General features: G+C 44.1%; 1 protein-coding gene across 3 annotated transcripts in view; it reads right to left on the reverse strand.

Annotated features, from left to right (window-relative positions):
• LOC110503529 (serine/threonine-protein kinase SIK2) overlaps positions 1-12,062 on the reverse strand; it is a 57,291-nt gene that overhangs the window by 15,625 nt on the left and 29,604 nt on the right. For all 3 annotated transcript variants that reach the window (XM_021581888.3, XM_021581889.3, XM_090218095.1), the window contains 5 exons: positions 11,904-12,028; positions 10,990-11,113; positions 4,656-4,870; positions 1,908-2,060; positions 1,390-1,560 (listed from right to left, as the gene is read on the reverse strand). In XM_021581888.3, the coding sequence (XP_021437563.1) occupies positions 1,390-1,560; positions 1,908-2,060; positions 4,656-4,870; positions 10,990-11,113; positions 11,904-12,028 (788 nt within the window). The remainder of the gene's footprint in view (positions 1-1,389; positions 1,561-1,907; positions 2,061-4,655; positions 4,871-10,989; positions 11,114-11,903; positions 12,029-12,062) is intronic.

Consider the following 12,062-nt stretch of genomic DNA (forward strand, 5'->3'; position numbering starts at 1 on the left):
TTGCCTGCTGTGCGGTTACTGTTAGAACCAGCCAGCCCAGTGCCTCAGCCTTAAGGGCTCTGGGGAGCTGCTCACATGGTAGAACACATCCCTCCTTTCCCCCACCAGGCTGTGGAACGGTGCACAGACAGAGTGTGTCCCAAATAGCACCCTGCTCCTTATATAGTGCACAGGGAATCTATGAGCCCTAATCAAAAGTAGTGCACTATAAAAAGGGAATAGTGCGCCATTTGGGACACACCAGAGGAAAAGGGGGCCATCCAAGTAGCACTAGCAGCAGGTGCCGGTCAGGAGGGGTCAGAATAGGACAGGAGAGGCCAGGGGATTTGAACGAGGTTAACACCCAGACACGTTTCCAGCTTATGTACTCCACCGTGGAGCCCCGTTCTCAGTGAAATGTGAGTCAGAGCTCTTTCATAACAAAATTGTGACGTAAACACCACCATCCATCACTCAGAGCCTCAAAGGCAGTGCACTATAACGGCACCATATTCCCTTTATAGTGCGGCACTTTTGACCAGGGCCCAGGTCAAAAGCAGTGCACTACTAAATAGTGAGTAGGATGCAACCTCAGTCGGAACTAGCTAGAAACTCCCACACAAGGTATAAAAGGGGGTAAAGAGGGGACTGGGGCTGGACTATGTCACTCCTCTGCTGATTTTGTGTTGTTGTTCTATTGAGTGCCAAACTGGAAATGCTCCCTTCTCTCACTGCCTGGCTATGGGGAGTTGGGGACAGTCTTGAACAAAGAGCTCCCTGGGGAGGGAGGGAGAAAGGATGAGTGGGCTAAAGCAAACAAAACAGACAGACAAGAGTCCCCTCTTAGATAACTCAACAGCAGTGGGGTGGCCTTGGGGGAGGATCGGTCCTGTTGCAATCAGTGCTCCATGGGGTTGTGTTCAGTTAGGAGAAAATGTTCTGAAATCTTTTCAAACAGAGTACTCCCTGAGTTTGTCCAATGCGAGAAAAAAAATACAAATAAATGAATCGATGTTCGTGTTGCAATTAGTTTTGCTACGATGTGCCCTAATGAGCACAACTCCCACATGACACTGACTGTGTGTATTTCTGTGCAAACATAATGTTTATATTAGAATTGAAGCATGAGTCTAAAATACCAATCCATTTGATGACACTCTCCTTTATGGTTTTCTTCGAACTTCCCAAATGTGTATAAAGATACAGATACTTTATTTTTTTGAGCAGTGTAGTTTAATATATAATATTTAATATAACAAAATGCTTAATTCCACTAACTCAACAGTGTTATCCAGCTGGAAAACTGGATAACACTCCACATAGTGGGTGTCTACAGGCCGGGGTGCTTCGGTTCAGAATAGCTTGTAACCTTAGATGACATGGGGCGACTTGTTTGGAGTTGTGACTTACTTTAGGAGTGACCACATCCTCGACCATGAAGCTGTGCTCGGGCAGAAGCGGCGACTGTGGGAAGTTAAAGGCATCAACAGAGGCTTGGGACAGTGCTGGGGAGCGTAGTAGACCCCGCACCCCATGGGGCAGGAGACCCACCTGGGGGGAGCAACCGCTTGGCTCGCTCGGCTGTAGGGGATATAGATGGAGGGGTACAGAGAGCACGAGAGAGAATGAGGGAGGAAGATAAGGAGACGAGAGAAAGAGATGAGGAAAAAAGTTGGATAGAAAGAGAATCAAAGAAAGAGGGCGAAAAGGTGAAAAAGAGAGCGGAAAAGAAAAGAAAGGAAGTTGAATGGATAAGAATGAGAAAAAAAAAAAGAGAGCAGTAAAAGGAAGAGAATATGTTTTATGAACAGCCAGGTGTGTGAATGTAAATGTCCTTGATCATTACAACCACAGACAGCCATACTAATGCACCACACAGACATGTCTTGTGGCGCCAAAAAAACGGCAACGAAGACAGAGAGGGTTACCTTGACGACAGTCTGCTCGGCGATGGTGCTGGGCCGGCGCTGGCGTACGTCAAGCCGCTGCTCCACAGGGAAACTGCAGCGGTGGGCATTGAGACGCTCCACCAGCAGGTAGTAGATAGCAGCAAAGTGGTTGTAACTCTTGTTCTGGAGCGACTGGACACAGGAATGTTAAAGCTGCAATATGTAACTTTTTGGGCGACCCTACCAAATTCACATAGAAATAGAAAGCAAATCTAAGAAGCGGTAGATCTGTTTTATGTGCACCATTTATATTCCGTTCTTAAGTTTCATTTTTGCGTCTTTTACTTTTGGGTTTTGTACACCAGCTTCAAAACAGCTGAAAATATAATATTTTTGTGTCATGGAAAATATATTTATTTTACAGCGGTATAGATCAGTGGTTTCCAAACAGGGGTACTAGGACCCCTGGTGGTACTTGTCCTATCCAAAGGGGGTTACTTGAGAAGAATCATAGGACAAACATAAAGCACCCACTAGGGCTGTTGCGGTGACCATATTACCGCCACATCGGGCGGTCACGAGTCATGAAGGTTGTCAAATTCCACGTAACCGTTTAGTCAAGGTAATTAGGCTTCTCCAAAATATGATGATGCTGCTGGTCATTAGTAGCCTACCAAACTTGCTAACTGCTTGGGACTCAGCACTCTATTGTCCCTCTAAATCACTCTGACATCAATGCAAATGTGATCGAAAATATAATCAAACACTTCATGAGAGCCCAAGAGCACATGTTGAGCAACATTTCTAAAGGCTATGCAATTGTGCAATAAAACAAAGTGATGGCCTCTATTAAAAATAGGCGGATCCTATCAGCTTTCTATAGGCTAGGCCTACTATAAGCAAATATTAAGCACGTTGCTTATCTTTAAAAACAGGAGTATAGCCTACCTGGCTGGCATGAAAATGAACCACGGGAAAAGTGTCCTCCATTCGATATTTAAGTGCGGAGTGGACATGTATTTTTCCCCGCTGCCCGTTTCGAGACAAGTGCATGATGATGGTCTATTCGAAATAATGGTCCGTTCGAAATTCAAAAAGAATTTCACACATTATTTAGTATATGTAAAGACAAGAAGAGTCTGATGGGTGAAAATATTAGCTTATTACTTGTCAATGATATATTGTCACTACCAGCTTAAGGTAAGAAACCATTAAAGTAGTCAAATAGCATATTAAATCTGCTTTACAAGGGTTATAGAGCCTAACTGGCATACATAAGTAGCGCGTGAGTTTCAAGTTTGGGGAAGAAAATGTTCACCATAAAAATGCACCTTTATAATTAAAGCATTATGTGCATAATATCATGTGGTCGCTTTTGATAATGGTGTTTCCTGCTATAGTCTACGATTTTCTACGCGTATAATGTGAAAATTGCATCCCATAAATGTCCTAGACTATGTTTGGAATATTTATATCTCGCACAGGTCAACTTTTGTACTATGAGGGATAGTAGATTGACAGAGGCTAGTGCTTTTGCTGTTGTTTTAGGCTTACTCATCTTGTTGGCTGACGGAAAGTAAATGCGGACAGTTCTTCCAATATCTTCAATATGCACCTCGGAATTGGATAAGGACGAGCGCAGTTGTGTCCGCAATGTGTGAGAAAGATCAGATCAGGAGTGAAAGGTGCATTTTTTAAGAGTGCATTATGGCCCCACAAAGGGGATGCCGCTGGGATATTCGAAGCATTATCAAGTGCTTGTCAAATTGTGAATGAGAGACTGATGAAGTGTGTACAGCCTACGCAAAAAACAAAGCAAGTCTCATGTCTTTCAAGCAACTTTTTCAAATCATCATTAGTCGCATAATGCAGCCTTACAATCTATTAAAATATCTAAAAACATATAGCCCAACTCAGAATATGCTATTCTGTTTCTACATTTTCGTTATAATCACATTTCTTGAGACCTGTCAAAAATAAATAATGGATTTATTGCGAAGGTTTAGGCTATATTACATGGATTTATTAGACTTTTTAAATATAGATGTTACAAAGGTCTGCACCAGTGGTTTGTAGGCTATGCGCGGAAGCCAAGAGATGATAAATGTGTTTGTTAATTAATGGTCAATTACTGTGACAGTTATTTGCTTGACATTCACTGGCTGATGAAATTTCATGACCACCACACCCACCAAATTATAAAAAATTTATTATTAGCTAACTTTAGCCACCGCTAGCTAACAACCAACAGAAGTAATAGGGGCAATCATTCAAGTAAAAAAGAAAAGAAAATATGAATAGTTCTGGGTCCAGAGTGATGCCTAGAGTATCTATGAGGGAATTTGTCACCCAAAGCGACTTACATTTATGCGTACACACATTTTTTAGGTATAGGTGGCCCTGGGAATCGAACCCAATATCCTGGCTTTGCAAAAGCCATGTTCTCCCAACTGAGCTACAGAGGACCACACCTGTGCTAACATCAACACTCATAATAGGGTGTCATTAGAGATACAGTATACTCACACTTGCACAACACATTGCTTCATTCTCTTTAGTATGCTAGTTAATGCTAGTGTACAAATGTACACTGGCATATAGTATGCAAGTACACAAAATTGTGTTGTTTTGCGACGAGGTGGGGGGGGCCGTCCAACCAAATCTTGCTTAGTGCCACCAAATGGCACCCCCATTCCCTTTACAGTGTACTACTTTTGACCAGGGCCCTTTGGTCAAAAGTAGGGAACTATATAAGAAACAAAGCACCCTCTCTCGGCCACCTCTCACCTCAATGGTCTTGTGTTGGTCGATGCCCAGGCTGTGCATGAGTCGCAGAACCTGCTCGCTGTACTCGCCCACGCTCAGGTCCCCCTCCTGTTGGTACAGCATGGGCCTCTGCACCGGCACATCCAGTGCCATCCACTTGTGCTCCTTGATCTGAGCCACCGACAGACGCTTGGACGGGTCCAGCACCAGCATCCGCCGGATCAGGTGCTCGCAGTCTGAGAAGGGGAGGGGAAAATGAATAAAGATGGAGACAGAGAGAGGGGAACAAAATCAATGTACAATCCCTGGTACTCAGAACCATAACAGTTCTTCCAATATCACTTGAGACATCATCTGATGACAGAGAGGAGTGTGTTCTCCTGTCACGTCTGACTTTCCACAATTGCCCCGACACATCAGACCATACACAATAACACGCAGCTCGGGACAGTGGTACTGTGTGTACGGACTGTACCATGTACCGAGAGTACAGAAGGAAGAATACCCCCATTTGAGTGAAGAGAGCGCTCCGGCTAAAACGTTGGGGGAACAAAGCGGTTCTATTAAAGCAGGGCCGGCCACAGGGAAGGAGTGCCTCCACTACTCACGCTAAGAAAAACAGATGAGCTCAGGAAGGAATGCACAGCAGGCTTTCTCCCTCTTTTTTCTCTAACCCCCTCTCTCCTGTTCTCTTTCTATCCCTATCCCTCTCTGCTTTCTTTACTCCATCCCTCTCCCATTCCAAGGATGGAGAGACCTCTTATCCTTCAGTTAGGGGCTAAATGAGCTTGACGTCACCAACCTCTGGGTCTTAATAGGATTACTGCCCACTGGGCTGAGGTTCTGTTTTGTGCGCGTGTGTTTGTTTGTGTGTTTGTATCTGTGTGTGTGCGCACATCGGTCTGCCTGCATGCATGCGTCTCTGCTCTTCTCACCTCTTCGGCACGAGCGTACTTATCTTGCCTTCTGCGGTCTTATTTACAGTGCCTAAAGTATTCAGACCCCTCGACTTCTTCCACACTTTCTTACAGCCTTAATCTAAAATGTATTAAATTGTCCCCCCCCCCCTTAATCTACACACAATATCACATTATGAAAAAGTATAAAAATGTTTATAGGCATTTCTGTACATTTATAAAATAAAATAAATGTATTAAAAAAATACATATATCACATTGACATACAGTTGAAGTTGGAAGTTTACATACACTTAAGTTGGAGTCATTAAAACTTGTTTTTCACCCACTCCACAAATTTCTTCTTAACAAACTATAGTTTTGGCAAGTTTTTCCAACATTTGATACAGCCAGATCATTTAACTTAATTCACTGTATCACAATTCCAGTGGGTCAGAAGATTACATACACTAAGTTGAATGTGCCTTTAAACAGCTTGGAAGATTCCAGAAAATGATGGCACGGCTTTAGAAGCTTCTGGTAGGCTAATTGACATAATTTCAGTCAATTGGAGGTGTACCTGTTGGATGTATTTCAGGCTTACCTTAAACTCAGTTGCTCTTTGCTTGACATGGGAAAATCAAAAGAAAATCAGCCAAGAGCTCAGAAAAAAAATGGTATACCTCCACAAGTCTGGTTCATCCATGGGAGCAATTTCCAAACGCACCACGTTCATCTCTACAAACAATAATATGTAAGTATAAACACCATGGGACCACGCAGCCATCATATCGCTCAGGAAGACGACGTTTTCTGTCTCCTAGAGATTAACGTACTTTGGTGCAAAAAGTGCAAATCAATCCCAGAACAGCAGCAAAGGACCTTGTGAAGATGCTGGAGGAAACCGGTACAAGTATCTATGTCCACAGTAAAACAAGTCTTATATCAACATAACCTGAAAGGAAGCTCAACAAGGAAGAAGCCACTGCTCCAAAACCGGCATAAAAAAGCCAGACTACGGTTTGCAACTGCACATGGAGAAATGTCCTCTGGTCTGATGAAACAAAAATAGAACTGTTTGACCATAATGACCATCTTTATGTTTGGAGGAAAAGGGGGAGGCTTGCAAGCTGAAGAACATCATCCTGACCGTGAAGCACGGGGGAGAAAGCATCATGTTGTGGGGGTGCTTTGCTGCAGGAGGGACTGGTGCACTTCACAAAATAGATGGCATTATGAGGCAGGATATATTGAAACAAAATCTCAAGACATCAGTCAGGAAGTTTAAAGCTTGGTCGCAAATGGGTCTTCCAAATGGACAATGACCCTAAGCATACTTCCAAAGTTGTGGCAAAATGGCAAAAGGACAACAAAGTTAAGGTATTGGAGTGGCCATCACAAAGCCCTGACCTCAATACCATAGAAAATGTGTGGGCAGAACTGAAAATGCGTGTGCGAGCAAGGAGGCCTACAAACCTGACTCAGTTACACCAGCTCTGTCAGGAGGAATGGGCCAAAATTCACCCAACTTACTGTGGGAAGCTTGGGGAAGGCTACCCGAAATGTTTGACCCAAGTTAAACAATTTAAAGGCAATAAACTCAATTAGAATTTAGTAGCATGTAAACTTCTGATCCACTGGGAATGTGATGAAATAAATAAAAGCTGAAATAAATCACTCTACTATTATTCTGACAATTCACATTCTTAAAATAAAGTGGTGATCCTAACTGACCTAAGACAGGGAATTTAAATGTCAGGAGTTTTGAAAAACTAAGTTTAAATGTATTTGGCTAAGGTGTATGTAAACTTCCGACTTCAACTGTAAGTATTCATACCCTTTACTCAGTACTTTGTTGAAGCACCTTTGGCAGCGATTACAGCCTCGAGTCTTCTTGGGTATGACGTTACAAGCTCGGCACAACTGTAGTTTTGGAGTTTCTCTCTGCAAATCCTCTCAAGCCCTTTCAGGTTGGATTGGGAGCGTCGCTGCACAGCTATTTTCTGGTCTCTACAAATATGTTAGATCGGGTTTAAGTTCGGGTTCTGGCTGAGCCACTCAAGCAAGGACAGTCTCCAGTCTCCAAGTCCCTGCAGCTTAAAAACATCCCAGCCGCATGATGCTGCCACCACGCGTCTCCGTAGGGATGGTGCCAGGTTTACTCCAGACATCACGTCTGGAGTAAACCTGGCACCATCCCTACGGAGACGCGTGGTGGCTTGGCATTCAGACCAAAGAATTCAATCTTGGTTTCTTAAGACCAGAGAAACTCCAAGCTGGCTATCATGTGCCTTCTACTGAGGAGTGGCATCCGTCTGTTCACTCTACCATAAAGACCTGATTGGTGGAGTGCTGCAGAGATGGTTGTCCTTCTGGAAGGTTCTCCCATCTCCACAGAGGAACTCTGAAGCTCTGTCAGAGTGACCAGCTGGTTCTTGGTTACCTCCCTGACCAAGGTCAATCTCCCCCGATTGCTCAGTTTGGCCGGGCAGCCAGCTCTAGGAAGAGTCTTGGTGGTTCCAAACTTCTTCCATTTAAGAATGATGTAGGCCACTGTGTTCTTGGGGACCTTCAATTCTGCAGAATTATTTTGGTAGCCTTCCCCAGATGTCCCTCGACACAATCTTGTCTCGGAGCTCTACGGACAATTCCTTCGACCTCATGGCTTGGTTTTTGCTCTGACATGCACTGTCAACTGTGGGACCTTATATAGAGAGGTGGGTGCCTTTACAAATCATGTCCAACAAAATTGAATTTAGCACAGGTGGACTCCAAATTGTAGAAACATCAAGGATGATCAATGGAAACAGGATTCACCTGAGCTCAATTTCGAGTCTCATAGCAAAGGATGAATACTTATGTAAATAAGCCATTTCTGTTTTTTAAAAACCTGTCTTTACTTTGTCACTATGGGTACAGTGTGTAGATTGAAGAGGAACATTTAATTTACTCCATTTTAAAATAAAGCTGTAACATAACAAAATGTGGAAAAAGGGAAGGGGTCTGAATACTCTCCGAACGCGCTGTATGATGACTGCCCTGTTAACGAATGAGCACTTCTCTGGCCGAGAAATCCAGCAAGAGAGAGGGATATGAGAGAGAAACTATGCAATCCACATTGACCCTCTTATTTTCTCTTGAGTACATTTAAAATACATTTTTATTCATTTAACTAGGCAAGTCAGTTAAGAACAAATTCTTATTTACAATGACGGCCTACACCGGCCAAACCCGGACGACACTGGGCCAATTGTGCGCCGCCCTATGGGACTCCCAATCATGGCTGGTTGTGATACAGTTTGGATTCAAACCAGGGTGTCTGTAGTGATGCCTCTTGCAATGAGATGCAGTGTCTTAGATTGCTGCGCCACTCAGGAGCCCAGTACATCATGGAAATATTCAGGGCTGGACAGTTAACACCTCCTTTCGACAGTTAAAGAAAGCAGATTGGGGGGGAGATGTTATTTCGGATTTCTGTTACACCAAATCTCCTGGGGCCACTTCGTTACGGCGGTCAAATAATGTACGGTCCTGGGATGTACAGTACTGAAGGTAATAATAAAGTAGTGTACTACCAGTACAGCTCTGCCAAATGTTTATATAGAGGCTGTGTACTGTACCGTACAGTGTGTGTATGTGTGCCAGTGTGTGTGTAGCAGAGACTGAACATGTGGGGAGGAAACGGCACTCTGTTCTTCTCGTATGAAGCGGAAGGAGGGAACAGGACCGGAGCGGTCCGTGAGGCTGCATTCAACATGGACTAAATAGTCCACCCCTATAGGGGAGGCTGGCAGAGCCCTGCTTGAACTTCACTGGCTCTTCCCCAGGTTATGTAAACACAATGACTGGCTCTCTCTGATTAGAGTTAATCGCACCAGGTTGGCGTATAGCGTTAGCTCAAACCTGACATGCTGACTTCTCTAGATTTGGAGCACCACCAAAAGGAGCACTGTTAGGATCTCCTAGGAACAGTGCCCATATTCATAAAGCGTATCAGAGTAGTAGTGCTGATCTAGGGTCAGTTTAGCCTTTTAGAGCAGAATGGATAAGATGCACAGTATATGGACAGAGGACACCTGATCCTAGATCAGCACTCCTACTCAGATGTTTTATGAATGGCTCGCTCTTGTCCCTCTGCAGCAGATGTATGGTGAACAATATGTTAGGAATATTGAATTGCAATAAAATCACAGTATCGAATCGCAATACATATCGTATTGGTACCTAAGTATGATAATGTCGTATCGTGAGGTCCTTGGCAATTCCCTGCCCTAGTAGTAAATGGGTTCCATTTTGGACAGGTGTTTTGAACAGGTATTTATGCCATGCCGGGCAGTTGAGCCTCAATTCAAAACAGTCTATGCTTTCCCTGCATGCTAGACCCCTGTGCAGTGGTGAGACAAGAAGGGGGATTCTGAAGAGCTCCAAGCAGACTGTTAAATGGGTTACACAGTATTGGTGCATATACTGAACAAAAATATAAAACGCAACATGTAAAAGTGTTGGTCCCATATTTCATGAGCTGAAATTTCCCATAGGCACAAAAATATTATTTCTCTTACATTTTGTGCACAAATTTGTTTTCAATCCCCATTAGTGAGCATTTCTCCTTTGCCAAGATAATCGATCCACCTGACAGGTGTGGCATATCAAGAAGCTGATTAAACAGCATGGTCATTAAACAGGTGCACTTTGTGCTGGGGACAGTCAAAGGCCACTCTAAAATGTGCAGTTTCATCACACAACACAATGCCACAGATGTCTCAAGTTGAGGGAACAAGCAATTGGCATGCTGATTGCAGGTATCCACCAGAGCTGTTGCCAGAGAATTTAATGTCCATTTCTCTACCATAAGCCGAGAGAATTCGTTTTTGAGAATTTGGCAGTACGTCCAACAGGCTTTAACTGCTGGCGGCGTGTAACCACGTCAGCCCAGAACCTTCACATCCGGCTTCTTCAACTGCGGAATCGTCTGAGACCAGCCACCCGGACAGCTGATGAAACTGAGGAGTATTTCAGTCTATAATAAAGCCCTTTTGTGGGGAAAAACTCATTCTGATTGGCTGGGCCTGACCTGGCACACAAGTGCACCCCTGCCCAGTCATGTGAAATCCTTAGATTAGGGCCTACTGAATTGTAACTCAGTAAAAAAAGTGAAATTGTTGCATGTTGTTTTTAATTTTTTTATTCACTATACATTTTTGGGAACTTTTAAATGAACAATATATAGCCATTGATTCGAGGAGGTTGTATTTCTACAGCTTTATATCTCAGCCATTTACTAAAACAAGTGGTGGGGTAACCACTTTGTTGTATCTTGGGTTGCCCCTTTAATGTCCTCTGCTGGCATCACAAGTAAACAAAACCCATTCCAACAACCACACACTGTTTTTCCATAGGAGCAGTGGTGTCACTTCAGTCTTTTCTGGGGTGTAAAGCAGTAGGTTATTGAGTCTCACCTTCTGTCATGAAGTAGGGGATGCGGAAGCGACCCTCCAAGACGCGCTGTCGGAGAACGGGCAGGGTGGGGCCATCGAAGGGCAGGGCGCCACACACCAGCACGTACAGCACCACCCCCATACTCTACATTGAGACACAAAAACACACGCGCACAGACAGACGGACGGACAGACTAGGTCAGGGGCTGCAGTGTGAACAATTACACTCACATAACTAGATCAATCAGGGTAGAAAGGCACCCAGATGTATGCGAGGGCGAGTTCACCATCTCGTAATACAGGGAGGGCTATAAAGAGAGGTTGGAAAATCTTGTGATTTCACATGTCGTCTTCAGGTCACCTTTGAAAAAGAGTGTAAGTAGGGCTATTTGGTTTTTTAACAAGATGTCATTCTCATACACTTATCACTGCAAGGGGGAAAGCAAACATTTGATCAGCTGACTAGGGTTGATGATTCACAATCAGATCCCCGAAGCAATCACCAAAAGCAGTATATTTTTTATCCCACCTTCTCGCAGTTGAGCACCTTGACTGCATCCCAAATGGCAACTTATTCCCTAAATAGTGCACTGCTTTTGATAGGGCTCTGGTCAAAAGTAGTGTACTGTGCGGATTAAGATGCCATTTGGGACAAAACTTTTCCCCGGCTTTGTCTTTGTTTAATCTGGTTGGCCTCACTATTGCTTCTAATGTCCATGATTACACTCGATCCAATGTCAAAGACAATGTACAGTCAGTTCTGGGAAACTCCGTGTGTATCACCGAGGGACTAGTTGGCAGTATGTGACTCATTGCAGAGCAGGTGTGTGAAAACGGCACCCTATTCCTTGTATAGTGCACTACTTTGGACAAGAGCCAATAGGGCACTATTGGAAGGAATGCCATTTAGGATGCAGACAAGAGCATCGTCTTACCCAGATGTCCAGCTGGGGGCCCTCGTACTGTTGTCCCTCAAACACCTCCGGAGCGGCGTAAGGGGGGCTGCCGCACCATGTGGCCAGGGGCTCCCCGGGCTGGAAGAAGTTCCCAAAGCCAAAATCTAACAAAAAGGGGAGAATGACGCAGTTAACTTA

Source organism: Oncorhynchus mykiss, chromosome 24 (genome assembly GCF_057628025.1).
Source record: "Oncorhynchus mykiss isolate SJ-2025 chromosome 24, ASM5762802v1, whole genome shotgun sequence".
NCBI classification, from domain to species: Eukaryota; Metazoa; Chordata; class Actinopteri; order Salmoniformes; family Salmonidae; genus Oncorhynchus; species Oncorhynchus mykiss.